The sequence below is a fragment of the Ascaphus truei genome, chromosome 16, assembly GCF_040206685.1.
Source record: "Ascaphus truei isolate aAscTru1 chromosome 16, aAscTru1.hap1, whole genome shotgun sequence".
Lineage (NCBI taxonomy): Eukaryota > Metazoa > Chordata > Amphibia > Anura > Ascaphidae > Ascaphus > Ascaphus truei.
In genome coordinates, this window is record NC_134498.1 from 44,951,725 (window position 1) to 44,974,086 (window position 22,362).

Here is a 22,362-nt window from a genome sequence, read left to right on the forward strand (position 1 = left end):
CAGCAGTTTGAATGGGACTGCCAGGGACCCCCACGGTTAATCCGATGGGCCATTAGTCTGTCTGCAGAAATGTCACTGAAATGTTGCAGCATGTACACTGGCGACACACTTTATTCGAGCTCGGCTAGTCCCACGAATTCGGGTATACCCGGGTGTATTGAGGTTTGTGACTGTTTTCTGCCCGAGTGCATTGAGGTATTTTCCGGCAGGGATTGAAGCATTTTATTCCCGCTGGCTGCAATACTGCACAGTATATATATATATACTGCATTACAATTCATGAATTTATGCCATCTGGTAGACACGCGAAGCATTGCAGCCTATTAAATCCTAATCATTATCATTTAACAGATCAGCCGCCCATCAGCCAGGCATGAACCCAGGCTGGGAAGGCAAACGCAACGGGGCTTGTCAGAGGTGAGGAGCGGCGCATTCCAGGTATCTGCCAGGTACATACTGGGTATTTGCTCGAATAAAGTGTGTCGGTGCAGTACCCAGCATGTACCTGGGTCTTGTTGGTGATAGCCCGAGATTTGTTTTAGAATACTCGTCGGCACTACTGTAGTTGCGAATTTTAATCCTTTGTTAAGTAAGGAGAGTTCTGATTTTGTTAACTCAATTCCTGAGATATTAATAACCCCTAAATCATCAGTCAACTGTTCTTCTTCCTTTTTTGTGGGTGTTTCTGGTAACCTTGACTTCCCCTCCCCCCCCCGTCTAATCCTCTTCCGCTTTTTGAATTAGCATAGGATGGCATACCTTGATTTCTTTTTTCACTGGTTCCCACAGATGTTTGTCCACAGAAAATTCTTTGTCCATGACTCCGACATTGAATTGACAATTCTCCATCTGTAGTGCAATGTTAAGAGACTGATTGGGGGAAAGGGTCAGTATCAGAAACATCTGAATCTAAACTAGTAGACTCCGTAAAAGATTTGCTTTTCTTCAAAATTGATTTCTGTAAGTTGCCCGGTTTGGGAGATTTGTTAGACTTGGAGGGAGTTGAGTTTTTAAAGCTGCAGTTCAGTCTTCTTTTTTTTTTTTTTTTTTTCTTCATTTTTTTTTTACTTTAATAGTTTTATGTGTGCAATCTCTAATTACCTAAAGAACTGTACAACTGCCAGTCAATTCGTACTCCATGTATTGATAGGCGAAATTTGGTGACATAATTAGAGCTGGCATATGTTTTTATTTGCTTCTGTCAGTCAGTGGAAGCTCATGAATATTCATGAGCACTACTGCACTGACGTGCAAGAGGGAGGGCAGGGCTGACAAAGGGGTGTGCCAGGGCTTGTGACAGGACATGAAGGGGCAGTGCCTTAGCAAATGCTTGTTAAAATAGAATACAAGAAAATTGGTCTTTCAAAGTTGTTTTTTTAAAAACAGAAAATGCTAAAAGTATTTTTTCTTACTACAGAACTGATTTATTAAAAAAAACACACATGCAGGATATTGACTGAACTGCATCTTTAAATATTTGAGTTGATGGAGGTCTTTGCCACGTATATATTTGTTTTTTTTATCGTAGTCTGTTTTATCTTGCTCAAACTTCCCTTGTTTTTTAAACATAATTTATTTCTCCATTTTTACGATATTATTAGACAAACTTTCATCCAACAGACGACAGAGAAGCCCATTGCTACATCCAACATGACAGAAACACACAGTAAAATACTTTCATTCTGCTGGATATAGACCCACTGTGGTCTTTCTCCCTCCTAATAGAGGTAAATGAGAATTTTAATCCTAATAGAGGTATATTAGTATTTTATCTGGTAGTGTTAGGACTTGCGAACGGGTGTCTGCCTTGTCGTGGCTCGCAAGCTTACAACGCTTTGGCCAAAGGGTTAAACTAAATGACCCTATTTCAAGAGAATATATAAGTATTTTACTGTGTGTTTCTGTCATGTTGGATGTAGCATTGGGTTTCTCTGTCATCTGTTGTATACATATGCCAAGCTCAATAGCACTCCATTTTGACACATATACATATATATATTTTGTGGGGGCTCAGGGGTTCCCAAAAAGAGCTTGCTGGGGTTCTGTGTTTTGTTAAACTTTCATCCAAGTCATTAAATCCCTCCATTGATATGTATGGTTGCATTTTGACTTGTGATTGTTTTATGTTCCGTTTTGATAATTTCTTTATTTTTAAATTGAATAATAAGATCTATCAGTCTGAAAGAACATTCATCCAGGACTTTTTTCCATTGATTTTCAAAATCAGGGTCCTGAAAACCAAAACTTGGCTTTTTTTGCATACGTAGCCCTCTGGAATCCGTTTTACTTTTGTGTAACTCTCTAATGAGACTATGTCCCACCAGGTTCTTATTCTTTGAGACAACAATTTATCCAACTTGGAGAAAAATAACTTTAGATCTGATTTATATTAATATTTCTCTTCTAAAAAGTTGTCAAAAACTGGCTTTTTTATTCCTTACAGAGTTATCCGAGCAATTAAATGCATACTTAGTTTTTTGTGCTGTGTCCCCTGTTAATCTTGGTCCCGTTTCATGTAAATCCATCATTTAAATACAATAACCGTATTCCTGTTATATAGTATCAACAAAAAAAACCTCACCCTCTTTGCTTAAAATTCAAAAGTAAAGTGATGCAATCCTCATATGAGCTTGCCCAGAATATATGAACAGATATAATGATATCTCCTAACCTGAAAGGAAAGGGGGAAAGAACTGGGGCTCCAAAACTATGGGATTCGCTTCCCAATGAAAGAAAAACTGGTGTATAGTTTATCCAGGATACTTTCTATGAGAATTGATAGCAATAATACAGAAATTAGATTGCAAGCTCCTCAGAGCAGGGACTCCTCTTCCTTAATGTTACTTTTATGTCTGAAGCACTTATTCCCATGACCTGTTATTTATATTATCTGTTTTTTATTTGATTACCCCATGTATTACTACTGTGAAGCGCTTTGTACATTAATGGCGCTATATAAATAAAGACATACAATACAATACAACCCATTAGCAAGCATATAATCAGATGAGATATATGTGTGAGTAGTCTTCTGGAGATGTTAGCATTGGACAACGGTCCCATCCTAATTAGAGTATATCTTGGACCTTTTAGACTGTCCCAACGCATAGAGATAACCTTCTATATTACAAAGACAGTCCAGTACTCATGGAATGATACTCACAGTTACTCCTTAGTGGAATCCACAGCAGTAGGAGTTTTTCCCTGGTAGTTTCTTCTGTGTGCAAAGCATCAGTTTAAAGAACATTTAGAAAAACCTGGCATGATGCCAAGAGGACTGCCACACCGCACAAATATAATGAAGCAAAGAGGATGACAAGAAACGATTTATTGTATTTATCCTACCCCTAGTAATATATTTTGTAATCACTAATTGGATGTTTAATATATTTCTGACTCAGTCTATATGTTTAGTAACAATTTACCAAGTATATTTCATTGAATGTGCTTTTGTGACATATTGACTGTGTTTTAGTAAAGTTTTGTGTTGTTCAGATCAATAAGGTTGTTGTTTTAACAAACCGGGGTGACTTGATGACACTTTTGAAGTCATCCCGTTGGTGTGTATGGCGGGAATCAAGGAATTTATTTCCGGGTTCGGCGAGCATACAAAAACCCTTCATAGAGGTAAGATCACATACACTTTGATAAAGCCGTTTTGGGGGAAACATGTAAGTGTAGTGTAGCCCTCTTTCCCTCTAGTGTGAACTGTCTACTGGTGCTGGCTTTACCTGTCAGCTCACAGGGATCTGAGCCTCTGGTAACAAAGATACTGAGTGGCAGCGCCTCCACCTGCACGGGATCCCAATTGGATGAGATAACCCCGAGCAGGAACTATTAATAACAATCCACAGATTATAATAACAACCTTTACTGTGTGCAATAACCATAAACCATATACATGCAATAGCAATACCAGAGGTTACAGCTATTACCTCGCCGCACAGGGTGTTGTCCCACCACCGTGTACCCCGACACCGTGTCCACAGTACCGAGGTGTCCTTTGGTCACGTCACCCAATAAGTGTCCCCAAAAGATGCCCACCCTTCTCGGCGTGATCAGCGCCTTATTATACCGGTGTTGGTGCACGTTTGGTGAACGGTACCTCCCGGGTGTGTCCACACCCGGGTGCGCTAACGAGTAGAAGTAGAGGATCTGCCGATCCAACGATATCATCCACTGGATGGGATGCCTCCCACTGGAGTAACCGCTGTGATGATGGTCGCTCCGTCTATTGCAGCCTGGTCCCAGACTGGGGTAATAATATGACACAGCTGTGGCCCTAAGCTGGCTAAACACTAAAGGGGCAGGATCCCTAACTGAAGGGCCTTCCCTACAGCAGCCACAAGCTTAGAGTGATTTGGGGCCTAACTGGGGCCTAGGGGATTTCTGGCCTAGTGCAGAGGGTCAGAGACCCCTGCACCTGTACAACCCCCCTAGCTGTGTCCCTGCTCCAACTGAGAGCAAGCCCTCAGAGCACCAACTGTAACAACTGCCTCAGCAGGGAATCCTAACACTCCATTGGCCAGGCCTAGTCACCTGACTCCGCAGCAACCTCCCTTCTCCCAAGCTGCAGCGGAGGTAAAAGCCAAACCAGGGAACCAAGGCCACAGTAGTTTCTCCATTTTTTTTTTTTTTTTTTTTTTTTTTTTTTTTTTTTTTTAACAATAAATCGTTTTTTGTTGAAGTGAAAATATTTTCTCTGTGAATCTGAGAGCAGAGCAGCACGCGTTTCATGCAATCCTGGTCAATCGTTTTGACGCGCTGTATTCCAGCAGCTCACCTGACCGGGGAGACAGCGAGGGAGCTCTCCTCCACCCCAAGTACCCAGAACCCCACACAAATAACACACACCTAATGACAAGACAAGGTCTGGAGGTACTAAGACTGCTGCTTTTATTTAACCATTAAATAATTGGTAAGCGCAACCCCCTGCCAGAGTGCTCGCTCGCAGAGGTTAAAGGTCAAAGGTCCGTGAACCAATGTCCCCGTGGCACCCAAGCCGGGCTCGCGTGACCCGGCAGTTGATGCGAGTGGGCTCTTGGAACTCACTTATAAGTGAGCCCCACCCACTCACCACTCCCAGGCCCACTGGGCTTTACCAAGTACAGAGCCCCTTCTGGCCAGGGTAAGCACCCTTACCCCCCAACAGCAGCCGCAACAGAGGCAACAAACGTCTCAATACTGTGACCCCGTAGGGGTAACATAACAGAGTCTTCTCTCTCCTCCTTCAATGCACTTTAGTCCTTACCTACTCAGGTCTTATTTATACCCAACTATTGTTTCATTGTGAAATGGTTTGTAGAGCTGTGAATCCCTTTATAAAATGACAGGGGTTGTATACTTAACTTGCTTTTAAAATTGTCCATACATCTAAAACATTAACCCCTTTGACTCTGCAGGGGTCTACTGCAGCCTGGTAGTGACCTCTTCTGTGGCTTATTTAGATATGCAACACCTGCAATATGTTGCAAGCTTTTTTGGGGTTTGTTTTTCACACTATGGCTGCCACAATTGTAACAACGTTCATATTCACCGGACAGATAATCTCGTATGCCAACACCCAGGGAGCCTCGTTACCCAGACGTGCAAAACCACACGAGGCTGCTGAGAACATGAAAACAGCACATGCCGTCTGAAAACAAATACTTTTATCGATAACCAACTGTAAATTACGTGAATACCAGCATTATCTGTATTAACTGGAATTGTACTGAGTCCTGTGAGGCGGCAAATTACAGCACTTGTATGGGTTTGTCTTGAAACAGGATGGTTACACAACCACCCATCACTGTGTGCGTGGGCATCTGCCACACATTTAGTGGTCAAACGGCTTAAAAAACACGGTCTCTGGTTAAAGAAAAAAAATAATAATTAAATAGTGGGGCAAAGTTGGACTGTATTTTTAGAAATAATTATCAGATATTCTGCAGCTCTATTAGCATTTTCATTGATTATTATGGAATTAAACGTATATTCCTATTAGCACCCAGAGGCCCCTAGAATAAAAACCCAAATCTTGAATCATGCTCTTTCTGTGTAATGAGATCAATAAAAGTGTATGGTACCCAATTTCCAATATCATACACAAACAATATGGGAAATCTGCTTCTCTTTCTTACAAGAATGAAGAAAGAAAGCATTCAATATTTGTTGCCATTTTCACAAAGTGTCATTGGGGCAATATCTCATTGTAATATGCCACGATAACAGGGACACGTTCTTTAATTAGATCAAAAGAAAAGAGGCCACACGTAAGTGTTCATCGTACACGATCTGAATGGGTAAAAGATTTCACCCTGAGAAAGTGAAGTCCTATAAACTGAACACACCTGAGAAATATGCTATTTGGGATATGCACAATATAATCACATTACTTAAAATTAGCATAATTCCCAGGTATCTCTCCACATGTTGTATGAAGATGTGTTTGGGGGAGGGAGTAATCCCTGGATGTGAGGAGACTTCTTGTATGTATATCTTAATTTATATACTGTAGCACCATTAATGTACATAGCGCTTCACAGCAGTAATACACGACATAATATAAATAACAAATAATGGGACCTCATTTTGGTCAAGTAACCATCTCCTCTATAAAACAAGATACCTGGCAAATAACCTGATTTTAATATTGAAAACACTTTATTTGCATATCCAAATGAGCTTATATCCCAGGTTTGTTCACAGGTATCTTTCAGCGTGTTGTGTTACACAAGTGTTCTGGGAGGTAAATAACTCAATAGATACTCCTACAGGTTTTTATCATCTCTCTTCCCTGGTTAGCAAAACCCATATTCCAGGGGAAACTCTTCTCTGGCGAAATGTTAGGATTTCGGCCAAAACTTTGCCGGCACATTTTTTTTTAGCAAACCATTTGGGAAGTTCAAGCAAAGCATACTGTAGGTAAAGCTAATTTGGGCACGTTTGCACAAGTACCCACTTGATATTCACAGTCCCGCTCTGTCTCTAGAGGGGTGTTTTTTTGTGATACCAATCTCCCGTCCTGCACCCGGTCTCCGGAACTGCTCCTTACCAATCCTCGTTCACGAAGCTCCCACTCTGCCTTCTTAAAAGCCCAAGTAAAACACGGAAGCTGAAAGAATCTTCTCTAATAGTCGTTCCACTAATGTCAATGCGCCATCCACTAAACTTAAACTGGGCGCTGCACTTTCTCCACCTTCTTCCATTCTTACTTACTCATGTAATCTGCAGCAAGCTGCATGTCTCTATATATCCATTGTTATACCATATGCACTTGCACATCTGTCTCCCACTACAATGTTTAGATTGTAAGCTCTCTGGGGCAGGGACTCCCTTTTACACTGTTTCATGTATGCCTTGTGCCTTTAATTTAATGTGCACTTTATTTTGTATATGAGGCAAGTGCATGTGAAGCCTTATATGAGAATAAACTAATAATATTAATAAGTGAGGACAACGACAAGAGATGTACCTCGTAATGTTCAGATGCCAATCTGTTCAGACCTCAGCAGTTAAGTTAAAAGCAGCACTGACTCAGGGCTGTCCCTGTGATCGGGATGTAGTGATTTGAATTGCTGTTTGTTAGTACAATGAGTTGGGTTATGAGTTTAGCGTTAGATCAGTTACATTTAACCATGTGTAATTCAGTACTGAGAATACAAATCCTTAACAACATCTCTTTACATAGAGATCAACGCATGCTGATACTCAGCACTGCTAAATACCGTTGCAGCATTCTAAAGGTGAAATCCCACATAGTTGGCTAGTTTCATTTCTTTGGGGCCTGTGAATAGGGAAGTGTTATCTGTCTCCTTATCTCACTTGTCCTTGTTAGAGAGCCAATAAAGATAAGGGGAGGTGGGGAGTGCTGACTGTACAATCACTTGCTGATCACACAGTGACATCACACACAAGGGAGCAGCCAGAGGAAATCAAACCCCTCAAGCCTTACTTTAAATATGAAATGAAAAATAGTTATAGGTGTCAGATTGGGGTAAAAAAAAAGAATCAATCACCCAGATGTGACCCCTTAAATATGTCACTGGAATTAGTTCACTTAGTTCCTAGTAGGGATTGTCCCTTGGAAAAGGGGGGTGAACCTAATTATGTGCCCAGAATCATATAGTGTAAATATGCAAACAATGTAAAGTAGACAAATAATCCAAAACTAGAGCAAGAGACATACAATTAAATACAATTATCCTTTTACAGTGCTGCCCATAGTGTTATATACACAGTGCTGCCCATAGTGTTATATACATAGTGCTGCCCATAGTGTTGTATACATAGTGCTGCCCATAGTGTTATATACATAGTGCTGCCCATAGTGTTATATACACAGTGCTGCCCATAGTGTTATATACATAATGCTGCCCATAGTGTTATATACATAGTGCTGCCCATAGTGTTATATACACAGTGCTGCCCATAGTGTTATATACACAGTGCTGCCCATAGTGTTATATACATAGTGCTGCCCATAGTGTTATATACATAGTGCTGCCCATAGTGTTATATACACAGTGCTGCCCATAGTGTTGTATACATAGTGCTGCCCATAGTGTTATATACATAGTGCTGCCCATAGTGTTGTATACACAGTGCTGCCCATAGTGTTATATACATAGTGCTGCCCATAGTGTTGTATACACAGTGCTGCCCATAGTGTTATATACATAGTGCTGCCCATAGTGTTGTATACACAGTGCTGCCCATAGTGTTATATACATAGTGCTGCCCATAGTGTTGTATACATAGTGCTGCCCATAGTGTTGTATACACAGTGCTGCCCATAGTGTTATATACACAGTGCTGCATATAGTGTTATATACATAGTGCTGCCCATAGTGTTGTATACACAGTGCTGCCCATAGTGTTATATACACAGTCCTGCCCATAGTGTTATATACACAGTGCTGCCCATAGTGTTGTATACATAGTGCTGCCCATAGTGTTGTATACATAGTGCTGCCCATAGTGTTGTATACACAGTGCTGCCCATAGTGTTATATACACAGTGCTGCCCATAGTGTTATATACACAGTGCTGCCCATAGTGTTATATACACAGTGCTGCCCATAGTGTTATATACACAGTGCTGCCCATAGTGTTGTATACATAGTGCTGCCCATAGTGTTGTATACACAGTGCTGCCCATAGTGTTGTATACACAGTGCTGCCCATAGTGTTATATACACAGTGCTGCCCATAGTGTTATATACACAGTGCTGCCCATAGTGTTATATACACAGTGCTGCCCATAGTGTTATATACATAGTGCTATGCAGGCCCAATGAATCCCCCAAACATGCACAAGGAGATACAATAATATACCCCAAACCACAGGGAGCCCACATTGGATTTGAACCCGGTTCAGACGCAACAAAACCAATGATTCTTATTAATATGTTAACCCTTGAGCCTATGAAGAGAAGAGATACATGTGATAACCTGCCAGACTTACCCGTGTAGTAGGAGACATACCGACGCAGACATACCGACGCAGACATACCGACGCAGACATACTGACGCAGACATACTGACGCAGTGGAGACATACTGACGCAGACATACTGACGCAGACATACCGACGCAGTGGAGACATACCGACGCAGACATACTGACGCAGACATACCGACGCAGACATACCGACGCAGTGGGGATTACATGGGGGGGGGGTCTCTCTTTTTATATTACTTATTTATTTTAAAAAAATGACAAGAGAAAGTTTAAAAAAAAGAAAAAAAGCATTGACACTTTGTACCCCCTGCGCTGTCCCACGCCCCGTGCCCCACGCACCGTGCCTTACGCCCCACGCCCCGTGCCCCACGCACCGTGCCCTACGCCCCACGCCCCACGTTATGGAATGCCCTAAAATTCTATTTGTAAACTACAAAATGTTCTCTGTTATTACTCCTTATACCTTTTACAAGTGACATGCAGAGAGCTTTGTGCCATTGTCTGCCCTGCATTAAATTACTGTATCTACACATTTGTCATAGTACTTCTGCCAATACCTAAAATGTGTTTATTCTTATCAATACAGTACAATTTCCATATTGTCATCGGCTTCACATGAGGTCTTTGGGTGTTATATACAGTACTCGTGTTTGTATGTGCGCGTGTATGTATCTGTGTGTGTGTGTGTGTGTGTGCATGCATTTATCTGTGTGTGTGCGTGTATACATTTGTGTGTGTGTGCACGCACATGTATGTATGTGTGTGTGTGTATGTATCTGTGTGCGCATGTGTATGTATGTGTGTGTGTGTGTGTATGTATCTGTGTGCGCATATGTATGTGTGTTTGTATGTATCTGTGTGGGCATGTGTATGTATGTGTGTGCGTGTATGTATCTGTGCGTGTGCTTGGATGTATCTGTGTGCACGCGTGCATTTGTGTGTGCGTGTATGTATTTGTGTGTGTGTGCGCACGTGTATGAATGTGTGTGCGCACGTGTGTGTGTGTGTGTGTGTGAATCTGTGTGCGCATGTGTATGTATGTGTATGTATGTGTGTGCTTGTATGTATCTGTGCGTGTGCGTGTATGTATTAGTGTGTAAGTGCGCATGTGTATGTGTGTGCGTGTATGTATGTATCTGTGTGTGTGCGCGTATGTATGTATCTGTGGGTGTGCGTGTATGTATCTGTGTGTGTGCGTGTATGTATCTGTGTGTGTGCTTGTATGTATCTGTGTGTGTGCTTATATGTATCGGTGTGCATGTGTGTGTGCACGTGTGTGTGTGTGTGTGTGTGTGAATCTGTGTGTGAATCTGTGTGCGCATGTGTATGTATGTGTGTGCTTGTATGTATCTGTGCGTGTGCGTGTATGTATTAGTGTGTAAGTGCGCATGTGTATGTATGTGCGTGTATTTATGTATCTGTGGGTGTGCGTGTATGTATCTGTGTGTGTGCGTGTATGTATGTATCTGTGGGTGTGCGTGTATGTATCTGTGTGTGTGCTTGTATGTATCGGTGTGTGCGTGTATGTATCGGTGTGTGTGCATGTGTGTGGGTGTGTGTAAGATCCTCCCTCCGGGTTTTGCACGCTGTGTAATTGTGTGATAACACTGCTTGTGGTTGCAGTCACCTTGCTCTTTCCTTTCCTACATTGGCTTGGTTTTCTTCTGCAGAAGATGGAGAGCGTGGCGGTTTACCATGGAAAGATCAGTCGCGAGGATGGGGAGAAGCTTCTAAGTAATGCCGGAAGGGATGGCAGTTACCTACTACGAGACAGCGAGACGGTGCCAGGCATGTACTGCCTGTGCGTTATGTGAGTATCTGTGCGCAGATACACTGTATACATGAAGCTGAGCTCACTGCGAACCCAGGGCCCATTCGCTTTTGATATTCGGGGACATCTAGTTTTTTTATGGGCGCGGTCATGTGTCTTGCCAAGTAAATCAGCATTGAAGACAAAAGACGAAGTAGGATTGATGTTTTCTGTATGCGTATTACATGTGAGTTAAGTGATACTGGCAGGGGTGTGAGCCGAAGTCTGTATTTAAGATTCAGAGGGTTGGGTGCTATGGGATGCTGTAGATAGATTATACAATGCCAACTTATTAGAGAAAAACCTTCTATATAGCTACTAAAAAAAATAAAACTTAATAGACCAAGTAGAACTTAAATAGACTTTATGCTGGAGATAAATTAAACATTTCTTAGCGATTTTTCACATCGAATTTGCACCGAAGTACATTTTGGTACAGAAGTGTAAAACAGAGACAAAACGAAGAATAAACCTGAGGTTGAAAAGTTCAGTTCACTGTCATTTCATCGTATGTATGTATGTATGTATATCTTTATTTATATAGCGCCATTAGTGTGCATATAACATAATAATATAAATAACAAATAGTACAAATAACACATAAATGGGGAGAAACGCTTCAGCCATAAAAGTGACATTTAGGAAAAAAAAGTCCCTGCCCCGAAGAGCTTACAATCTAATTGGTAAGTAAGGAGAACATACAGAGACAGTATGAAGAACTGTAATGTTTGTCCACTTAAAGGCATCACAAACTCCAACGAATTAGCATTTTTCAGTGACAAATGAGGGGCCTTCTGCTTATTTGGCGATAGTACATTGTATATGTTCAGTACAAATACATGATTGTAGTGTATTTTTGCTCTCTTAACTTTGAATGTTAAATGGAGTTTAGGGGGAGTTGTCTGAGGATTCCCTAATCCAGGGTGTCTAAGATTACCGAAGGGGCTCTGAATTGGGGGACCGCAGAACAAGCCAAGTCTACCAGTGCATGCTCCAGTGAGCATCATAAACCACTCTTGCTTATAGTACAAGTGACAGTCTATTTATCAAGTGGTTCCTGAGAGAGGATTTAGCCGAGACCTTATTCAAACCATGTGCAATCTCTTCTTTATAAATAAATATTTCAACAGGAAAAGTACAGTGCAATATTTTTAATGTCTTGGAATAATTTAAGACTTTTTGGAACACAATACAGTGAGACAAACATTGCGAGGATTCAAATGGGCTGGTGTGTTGATGGAGAGATTGTGCTCAGTTTTGTTTGCGGATGCAGAAGAGGGGAGAAGCAAAATATGGTGGTTATGTGGCTCAGAACGAAAATGAAGAATGGTCAGTTCCTTAAGGAGAACAGGTGACCGTTACCAAAAAACGTATCCCCCACACGTTGGTGAACGCCTGAGTGTGTTGGAATAAATAAACTACTCAGGGAATTGAGTATCTCAGCCAGGAACTCTATTTATTGTTTAAATGGAAGTACCCTATTTATGATAATTAAGCCACGCACATGCAGATATATTACCTACAGCTGTGTATGTGCGGTATTGCTATGGAAATGTATTGCCTAGTAACACATTAATTTAAATGACATTCTCCAAGAAGGAACATGAAATTATATGTACTGTATAGCTTGCTGCAGAAATGATACAATGTTTATAAATAAGGGAGTATCAGAACATTCAGAGATGTACCCACGAAAGTAAATGATTATTTAATGGTCATCTCCTGTTTGATAATATTAATTAAGGAATTTATTGATGGTAAGTACAGTGATGCCCACACCACATTGCAGTATCTTTTAGCCCAAATTGAAGGCTGGAAACACTGTATTTCTCTCTATATGTGGTTTATTTACAGGGAATAAATCCCTGCCACCGTCCCTTAAGTCCAAACAAAACATAAAAATAACACCTATTCCTTTTAGGGAAAATAACTTAACTTTTCTTCAGCCCTTTCTAACGATAGCTGGCCAACTATACTGGTTCCCAGCTCAAAACATGCCCTGGCATATGCACCCCACATGAACAGTCTTAAGACAACAATAAAGTGTTTTTCCTATCTGTTTGTAACAGACGTCCCCGCTTCAGCACGGTCTCTCCTCCTTTCCTTCCTAGGGGAACTTGGCCCCACGTGAGCTCAGAGAAACTCCTCTGTAGGTCCACTGTCAAGGGCTGTGCCAGCCTTCCTTCTTTAGCTGGGGAGCACTTCTCTGCCCCCCCCTCTCTGGCACAGCAATCTATCACTCTGTATCTCTCAGAATGTGTCTCTCACACATGGCATCTCTCTGTATCTGCCTTCAACACTTCCTTGTTCAGCCTGCTCAATAAGGCAACAGCTGCTGCTGAATTAACTCTAATGAAGATTAACTCTTTGTAGACTAGCAAGCCCACTTACTACACTGTTTCAGCACCTAGAGATACCTGATGGTATCACAATACACAATAAAATGGTACACTATTTTACATGTTTTCTAAGACAATATAAATATTAAATATTTAGCCGTTGTTTAACCAGTTTGTGTTTGTGTACAAAAAAAGACACGCGAGAGACTGTTGAGGTTCACAATGTTATGTCTCTAATGAATAACTCTCTTGTCAGCTGTTTCTGCATGTAAAGTATATATAAAATATATACACATATTCAGAGGTGGGCGAATCCGCCCGAATTCGTTTCCTGGATTTTTGCTGATGTTACCCCCAAAAATCCGTTTCACGTTGTAAAATCCGCAGACGGATTTGACTGGTTTTAATTCATCAAAATCCGCCAATGGCTACAACTCGTATCTTAACAATCCGTCCACGGGCTGCGGAATCCGCGGAGTGTAAGGGTAATAATAAAAAAATCCGCAAAACGCCAATCGTCCTTTATGAGATTGATCCGCTGAAATCTGCGGATCAAAGGAACCGGCCGGATCCAAATTCGTCCCCCAAAAAGTGCCCATCTTTACACATAATTACTCAAATGGTTAAAAAAAAAATATATATATATATACAGTGTATATACGCTGTGTGCTGGGTGATAATGGTGAAAGGTGGGGTTGCAGACCTGTCTAAGACATGCAAATTGGAGGGTTTTTGTCACTTTTTTACCCACCATAACCTTAATAATTGTGATATATATATATATATATATATATACCTTTTTGTGTCTTCTATGAAATATAGAAACTTTATGATTTACTTACCTGCGTGCTGTCCCTTGATGTCGTGTTGCAACCGGTATCGTATGGTGTATATATATATATATATATATATATCAACACCTTTATAAAATGTAGTGAATAGGATGTTGACATTTTCAAGTAATGAGGTTTTAGAGGACCATGTTTGCATAAACTGAGGTGGAAATACTTGCTTTTTTGCACATGGAATGTAATGGCAGCTTAAGCAGACACTGTACCTGTCAGCTGTGAGATGCCATCAGTAGCTGCACCTACAGCATGAATAACTTTGCCTTAATGAATATGGAGGGGGCCCTGCTTGAGAGGCCTGCAATGCGCTGCAGAGCTGTGGACGTCCCGACAGCGTCTGCTGTAAAGACGTGTGACGGGGCGCACGATGAACCCTTTGCAAAGTGTTGCTACACTCATTTAGCAGCAGAGGGCTGGAGTTATAATTGTTCATTGAGCACAAGTGAGGGAAAGAAGCACTTTCAGCTCTTCTTCACTGCGAGGAGGAAAAACAATGTGTTCAATATACGCGCGCATGCTTTGATGCGGTGAAACAAGCCGTACTCTCCAATAGAACAAGCTGTGGAATCTTGATAAGATCTATTCCGTTGGTAAAAGAATTCAAAACAATTCAAGGTAGTTTCTCAAAATGAGCGCAGACACACATGCAGCCTGTTTCTGCCATTAACTCTATTACTGCTGGAGTGTGTCGCAATGCAACATGATGAATAAGAGGTTTCTAGATGTTCGGCGGACTTTTTGTAAGACCTTGCATCTCATTATCGTGCGTTTTTGCCGGCGAGTTTAGTTTTTATTTAGGGTTAGCCGTTAGGATTAGGGTTTGGGGTTAAGGTTAGGAATATTAGGATTTGGAGAAAGTGATTAGGGTATTTAGGGGTTCAAAGTTAGAATTAGGTTTAGAGGTTGACGCTGGGATTAGAGTTAGGTTTTAGGTGTTGGGATTGGGTGTTAGGAGGTTAAGGTTAGGGATATTAGGGTTAGGGTTTAGCGATTAGGTTTAGGGGTTAGGATTAGGTTTTTGGGCTTTTAGGGATAAAGTTAGGTTTAGGGTTTAAAGTTCGATGTTGCAGTTATCCAAAATGTCCCGGAATCACCCAGACTCCTACTAACTGCACTGGATACCATTTGCAGGCCCCCCTGGCTGTGAAAGGGTTAAGATGGTCCAAAGAAACCATAGAAACCTCAAAAAAGTAACATTCACTGTGCAGAGGCGATTTGACGTTACTACGGCTCTGCGATGTGCTGCAGGCCCCCGTCGTACAAGACGGGTTAAAACGGATTAGCCCAGATATCCCAAGCAGGAGCAAACAATGCAAGGGTGGGAACTGCGAGCCTGCTGTGGTGCAGCTTCAAATGGAAGAAGCTGAAAGTCCCCAAAATACGATGCAGAACATTAGGCAGCGAGGATTCTGCCCCCGCAGAGCCTGCCACAGGCTTCTAGGCCGACGGAAAGAAAGAAAAATGATTCCGAGGTTGATACATCTCGGTACGATGGGGAGGAGGTCCTATTCACTCATTCATTTACAAGCCACTGCATACAGAGCAGCTAACAACTGAGGTGTTTATCAATATTTATCACAGTCTCCGACCGGCAAAACTGTGGCCAAAAATGTCACCAAATTTAACAAGAAAGCCAATGGGATATTATTTTTGCCCCCAGTTTTCCATCCACGAGGCTTTGATAAATAACTCCTAAAGTACCTTGATATATTGACACAGGATTATACTAAATAAAGTGTGTTAGGTATTATAACTTATTCATGTCTAGTTAATGCAGAAATACTAAATTCCCTTCCTTTTTGCCCCCCTTATTTTTATATGTAAAGCATGTGACAATGTATCATTTTATATCCTTATCTAAATTGGCAATCGTTTGGTGCTTCTGTTGTAAATCTGTAACAATCCTGATTGTGTGCCTTGCGAAATGGCCGCCTTCTAAGCATGTGCTGCAGTCTGTGAAATGCGGCATTTGATATGTAATATTATGTTTTATTAAGTGTAACACATTATTGTTACAGCTTTCAGAGTAATAGACATCTGCTGTTTGGAACACAGTGTGATACTTGGTTGCCAAAGGGCAGAGCTCAAAAAGAAGTTTGTCAGAGCCTATTTCATAGAGGTAGTGGATATCACTTTCTAAATGGTTGCTGTAGCAACCAAAGGATAATTAGTACATTAACAAAATGCGTCTTTCAGAGGGATCAAAAAATGCTGTATTGGGGGGATGGATCAAGGCAAATTTGGAGCAAAATGTATTTTCATATTGCGTCAATGTATCAAGGTGTTGGCTCCAAGCGTTGCGGTGTGCAATTTGGGGGAGTGACAGTAGGAGGAGTTAGGGAGGAGTTATATGACACACAGGTTATAATGAGATGCAGCAAACTGCGCCTCCGGGGGTCCCTTCTGTATCTTGTATTTGCGTTAAAAAAAAAAAATCCACCAGGTGTTTTAAACTTTTCTGGGTAACAATTTGCGTCAAATGTAAGAAATATTTAGTCATTTGACTCAAACGTGAGCAGAAAATGGAGCAGTGCGTCAAAACACACTTCTATTTGCACTTTATGTTGGTAAATCTCCCCCATGGACCCAAATATTTTCACGCTACGATGACTGTGATTCCCTCTGATAGGCATAATACTGTACTGATAAGTACAGTATACGTTCCTCTGAAGAACAGTACACAAAGAGACATGGAGGGGAGACCTGTGAGGTTTCTAACTTCTCTACACACCACCTTTATTACTTCTTACTGTACTCTTATTTGTTCATTCATTAAAAGCCACCACAGCCTGAAACTAGCCTGCACTCTCTATTAAAAGCAGCATCAGAACAGTATATTACAGCACATGAAATGACTTTTTTTATTATTATATTATAATCGTGGGATTTTGCAAAGCAGATCTTTATCCGTGGTGTGATTTCCGTGGTGTGATTTCCGTGGGATGCAGTAAGTGGTGGCGAAGGCAGATGCAGTATTTTTCATAATAGCAGTAATGTACATGTTTCTTGCTAACAGGCACGAGGCTTTAATCTATACCTACAGAGTGCATCAGACGGCAACAGGCTCCTGGACTGTTGAGGTACGTTCTCTGTAAAATATAAGTCACACAATGTATTTCAAAGAAGGATGGGGGCCGTGCTGGTCCTATCTTCCATGTAGTAACAGAGGAGGGAGAGGGAGTAGGGGGTATTATACCTTTTATTGGACCAACAAGTAGTTGATATGTTACAAGCTTTCCAACCTCTCAGGGTCGGGTTAAGACCTGATGAAGGACCCTGAGAGGTTGGAAAGCTTGTGACAGATCATCTACTTGTTGATCCAATAACAGGTATCATACCCCCTACTCCCTCTCCCTCCTCTGTTACTACCATGTATTTCGTAATTGCACACTACAGTTTTGGTGAAACACTGTCACCAATGTCGAAAATTGGTAAGATTACGTCATTATTATTCACAGATGTATATAGATTCAACAGGCCTGTGTCAACATTACACTACTTTTAACCCATATGCAACCAGAGAGGCTGCTATACAAGTTAAAAGGTGATTATTGCCATGCCAATGTGCCATTTTGTTCTTGTTAGAATTAAATAGACTGATAATGTAGAGAGAAAAAAAAAACTTGATTACTTTTTACATCTTACTGAAGTAACAATAGTGCTCTTAGGCACATTAATATATATATATATTTATAATGACATTTTTTTATTTGAACCATCTGCTATATGGAAGAAATGTGTATAGTTGTTATATTGGATGCACATCGTGTGTCAGAGAGGATTATCCCAGCACAGACCAGGCAGCGTTTTAAGCAGAGAGGCGGTGACGCAGGATTTGATACTTCGCGCTATAACACGTGCATCATTTAATAACGCTTCTATTGACAAGATGGCTCATATGGGGCAAAAAACTAAAAGGTGTAAATACCTTGGTACATTAATGCTGAGAGATGAACAATGACAATTCCTATAGTGGCAGAAATACTGTACAGCACTGACTGCTCACACCAACATCCAGCTGTATCAAATGGATCATGTGTCTTTATTCTTCACAGGCTGCACTAGGAGTCCCAAGAAGAATGTTCCGAAAAGTATCGAATCTAATTTCCGCCTACCAGAAACCAAATCAAGGCATTGCGACTCCCCTGCAGCACCCAGTAGAAAGTAATGTGTCAACCACTGCACAAGGTTACACGCTATGCGGTGATACAGTATACAGTGTTACAGTGATGGCTGGGAATGAGTTTGCAAGATCACATAGGAAAGAAGAATATCTCTGTGCTAAAGAGGGGATGAGGGGGGTTTAAAGGGATGTGACCGATTAGAAAGCGAGTTAGTCTGAGGGGTGGGAAAGTGGGGGTAGGTATTACATTAAACTTGTACTGTTTCTGTTGTTCACCCCACACGCTGATTAGATTGTAAGCTCTGTAGGACAGTGACTCCTTTCTCCCAATGTTACATTAATATTATTATACTCCCCGTTATGTTATATAAAAACTGTAAAGCAGTACATGCCTGGTTGGGTGGACACTATAAAAATATAAATATCTACAAATATATATACTTCCCACATTACAGCACTGCTAATTTCTCGCTCTTTTTTTACACTGCAGGATAATTGATGTCTCCTCGATGCTTCATTCTTCTGCTGCGATAAAGAAGGCCCTTGTGTAAAAGTTATGCTGTACAGGACTCTGCCGGGAAACATGTATTTATGATAAAGGTCAAACATAGACTTGACCTATACAAACTTTTTTTTTTGTTTTTTTTTGGCTGGGTATTTGACGTCCCTCTTTCTGGTTCTTGTCCACACTTTCTTGTGAAACCCTCCAACGGATTTTTGTTGTGTGGGAAATTCTGATGGAAAATAATTTCTGTGGAGTTTGATCCAAAATAGTTGCGTTGTGTGTTTTTTTCTACACGGGGGGTTGCCAACTTTGAGGATATCCATCTTCTGACCCGAGAAACCCTGACTTCCCTATGGTATATGCGTACACTTTTGTACTACTGTACTATATCCATATTTGCTTTAACTGCAGAAATGTATTTCTATGTTGTATAAAAGGACCATAGAACGTATTGGAATAACCTTTTGGAGGTTTGCAGTTATGGCGTTGAAACTGAAAATTAAAATCTTCCCCCGCCCAAAACCTGTAGAAAGTTAGAGTTCCTAACCATTCAGGGTAGATAACCTCTGAAACTCACCTCTGATCGCTGGAATCTGTGACAGCAGCTGAATGCATTTCATGTTTCCATTATACGTGTTATTATGGGTTTAGCACTGAGACCAACGTTTGGAAAACCTAATAAAATTGTACATTTGTATTTTCACTGTCCGGCTCTTGTGCTTGTTTTCACAGATTGCTTTAGCTTCAGATAGTTCTGCATGGAATTCCAAAACATGCCAAAAAGCCCTGGCACCAAAGGAGTTAAGTTATCATCTAGCTAACGGTATATTTAGTTAGTCAGCTGTTGAGGAGAGGGGACTTTTTTTTTTAATGTTCCCACCGGTCACTAGCCCCTCTCTTGCCCAGTAATTTGCTCAACGTAACGTTCATTCTCCGTAATCCTTGTGATAAGTTTATTTACTAGTCAAACAAATGCACCAAATTTGACAACCGTATAAGTAATCTTTAAACAGGACTGGCGCGGATCACACAAAGACCATGCACATTTTTTTAATGAGAAAAGAGAGAAAAGAGAAAGCGCATGAAACGTCCATAGTAGCAGTGCGTCGCTCATTACGGACAGGCCAAAATGTCTTCATTTCCGCCACATCGGTGTCTGCATTGAAACAGTCACAGAGAGGAACAGGAAGTGTTTATTTGCAGTTACAATGTCTACATCTGAAAATTTGAATATATTGAAATATTTGACCAACTTTCATCATTTAGACCCATTTAGAGGTGACGGGGCCAGCTCCCCATTGCCTCGTCAGAGGGTAAGTTGCTCTTAACAGGCATTTATCTTCCTAAAGAAGTGATTTTTTTTTTTTTACTTTGAAGATGAATAAATATATTAAAATAAACCAAATATCAGTTAACAGACAACATCTACTTTTATTTAAATGAGTAAAGTGGGACTCTCTTTCAAATCTGTTGAGGGTCTGTTTTGATTATAATACATGACCTTTTCAGGCTTCCTTCTGCACAATCGAATAATTCATTCTGTATATCTGCCAGGGAGTTGGCACGGTTCACATTTTGTATTCATCCCACCTCGCTAAATAAGAGATTTTACAAATGCAAACATATCAGCGCTAATGTGAATTCTAATTGGCAGCATAATGAGTATTAGCTTTCCTAATTAGCTGTATGATCAGCAATAACATAGGTTGGCCCATTGACTCATTACAGACTTAGTTTTTTTGCAGACAACAAAATAAGTTTTCCCTGAAGAGTCGTGGCGTTATGATGAATAATGGCGCTATAGAAACATCAATATCCACAGCATATATTTGAATAAAACACTTAAAATTAAACTTTTCACCCTTGATGTAACCAGTGTGAAGTTTTATTTCCATCAGCATGTAATTTCTAAGCAACAGGAAATGCAGCATATTAAGCCTGTTAATACCAGAAGGGGCCCTGCAACACTGTGAATCAATCCCCCCCCGATCCCCCTGTAAGCAAAACAGTTAATCCGAAGAGCAGCCATCTTGAAAGCGCCCACTCTCTTGTGTTTTGCAAACTTTTGAATTGTGTGATACATTGTTTCTTCTTACTAATATAAGGTTGTTGTTAATGTAATAGCACAACTGAAGAATACATGCCGAAAGTCAAATTGGGGTAAGGTGTTCCACACAGGAGATGTTTGGGGTGCACTTCACCGTGCAGTTTGAGGGGTGAAAACAAAGGCTTTGAAGTCTCATCCCATTGTAGAAAAAAGCAGGCCGGCGAGCCAAAATTCGGTGCCTGATTTTAAGGATCCGTCATCCGCTCCCCTTCCGACGCGCTCCCAGCTTACCCAGACCTGCGATCGGGCGTCCTGCCTCTACTGCCTCCTGCAGCACATCTCGCGGACTGGCGAATGCCAGCATTCCTTCTAGGGGTGCAAGCGGACTGCACTCGCTGGTCCCACCTCCAGGCATCGCTTACACAGTGACATCACCGCGCACGCATGCAGAAGCTTCCTCGCTCCTCTGTCTAAGGGATACACCTGTGTTGTCTCCATCAGCCAACCACAGCCATGCATACTAGGGAGTATGCTTCCTCCTCATTGGTCTGCTCTTCCTTCTGTCTCTCTCTCCCCCATTCTGTCTCCCTCTCCCCCCGGGATATCTTAAAAAATATCAGGCACCCGGGACAGACCTAAAAAACGGGATTGGTCACCCTAGAAAAAGGGTAAACCTTTCTTGAGGTGAATCGGATGAAAACTTGATGCTAATCGAAGTGTATTTCGGTCAGTTGTTTTAGTATAAAGACTAGTGTCTATATGAGTGTCATCTTTAGTAACAAGGATGTCTAGATAGTTGGTACTATTACTACTGTGATTGATATTAAATCTCTCCTCCTGATAATGTGTGTATCAAGGGGGGACTCCATTTTGTCTGCTATATAACCATTTTATACTAACACTGCCATTATGCCATTATGCTTTTTAGTCAGATGTTAAACTGACCTTTTACCCAATTAATGGTGGCTGAACTTCTGAACTATGTATGTCCAGACATAGTTTCACAATGAAGAAACAGGAAGTTCTAGCCAACCAAGCTTAGCCTAAATTTATGAAATGTCTTAACAGCAAGAATTATGACGTGCCCGAGACTGCCCCAGACTGGGCAAAATTGAAGGTTCCCAAACCGTAATTTTCCATCTGTCACTTTCTAGATAAACATAAAGGGAAGTAAGTTTCTCACGTATATGCTTTTTTTCTACGCTCGCTCGCCTATAAAACCTGACTGTAACCATTAATAAACAGGA

The 22,362-nt window shown here is 41.1% G+C and overlaps 1 protein-coding gene across 2 annotated transcripts; it reads left to right on the top strand.

The window, feature by feature from the left end:
- Positions 1 to 10,982: 10,982 nt before the first annotated feature.
- SH2D1A (SH2 domain containing 1A) lies at positions 10,983 to 19,771 on the top strand. Of its 2 annotated transcripts, none has more exons than XM_075573418.1 (4): positions 10,983 to 11,253; positions 17,457 to 17,520; positions 18,496 to 18,628; positions 19,054 to 19,771. In XM_075573418.1, exons 1-4 carry the CDS (start codon positions 11,117 to 11,119, stop codon positions 19,056 to 19,058), a joined length of 339 nt encoding a protein of 112 aa, XP_075429533.1. In that variant the 5' UTR covers positions 10,983 to 11,116; the 3' UTR covers positions 19,059 to 19,771. The 2 variants fall into 2 exon arrangements, with proteins under 2 accessions (XP_075429533.1, XP_075429534.1); XM_075573419.1 differs by having other exon boundaries at positions 10,992 to 11,253; positions 18,496 to 18,604.
- The last annotated feature ends 2,591 nt before the right edge of the window (positions 19,772 to 22,362 follow it).

Excerpts from the sequence above, each read along its gene's own strand:
- SH2D1A (XM_075573418.1), top strand. The coding sequence starts at position 11,117 with ATGGAGAGCGTGGCGGTTTACCATGGAAAGATCAGTCGCGAGGATGGG. Across the intron at positions 11,254-17,456 it reads ATGTACTGCCTGTGCGTTAT|GCACGAGGCTTTAATCTATA; the intron begins GTGAGTATCTGT and ends TCTTGCTAACAG. Across the intron at positions 17,521-18,495 it reads CAGGCTCCTGGACTGTTGAG|GCTGCACTAGGAGTCCCAAG; the intron begins GTACGTTCTCTG and ends TATTCTTCACAG.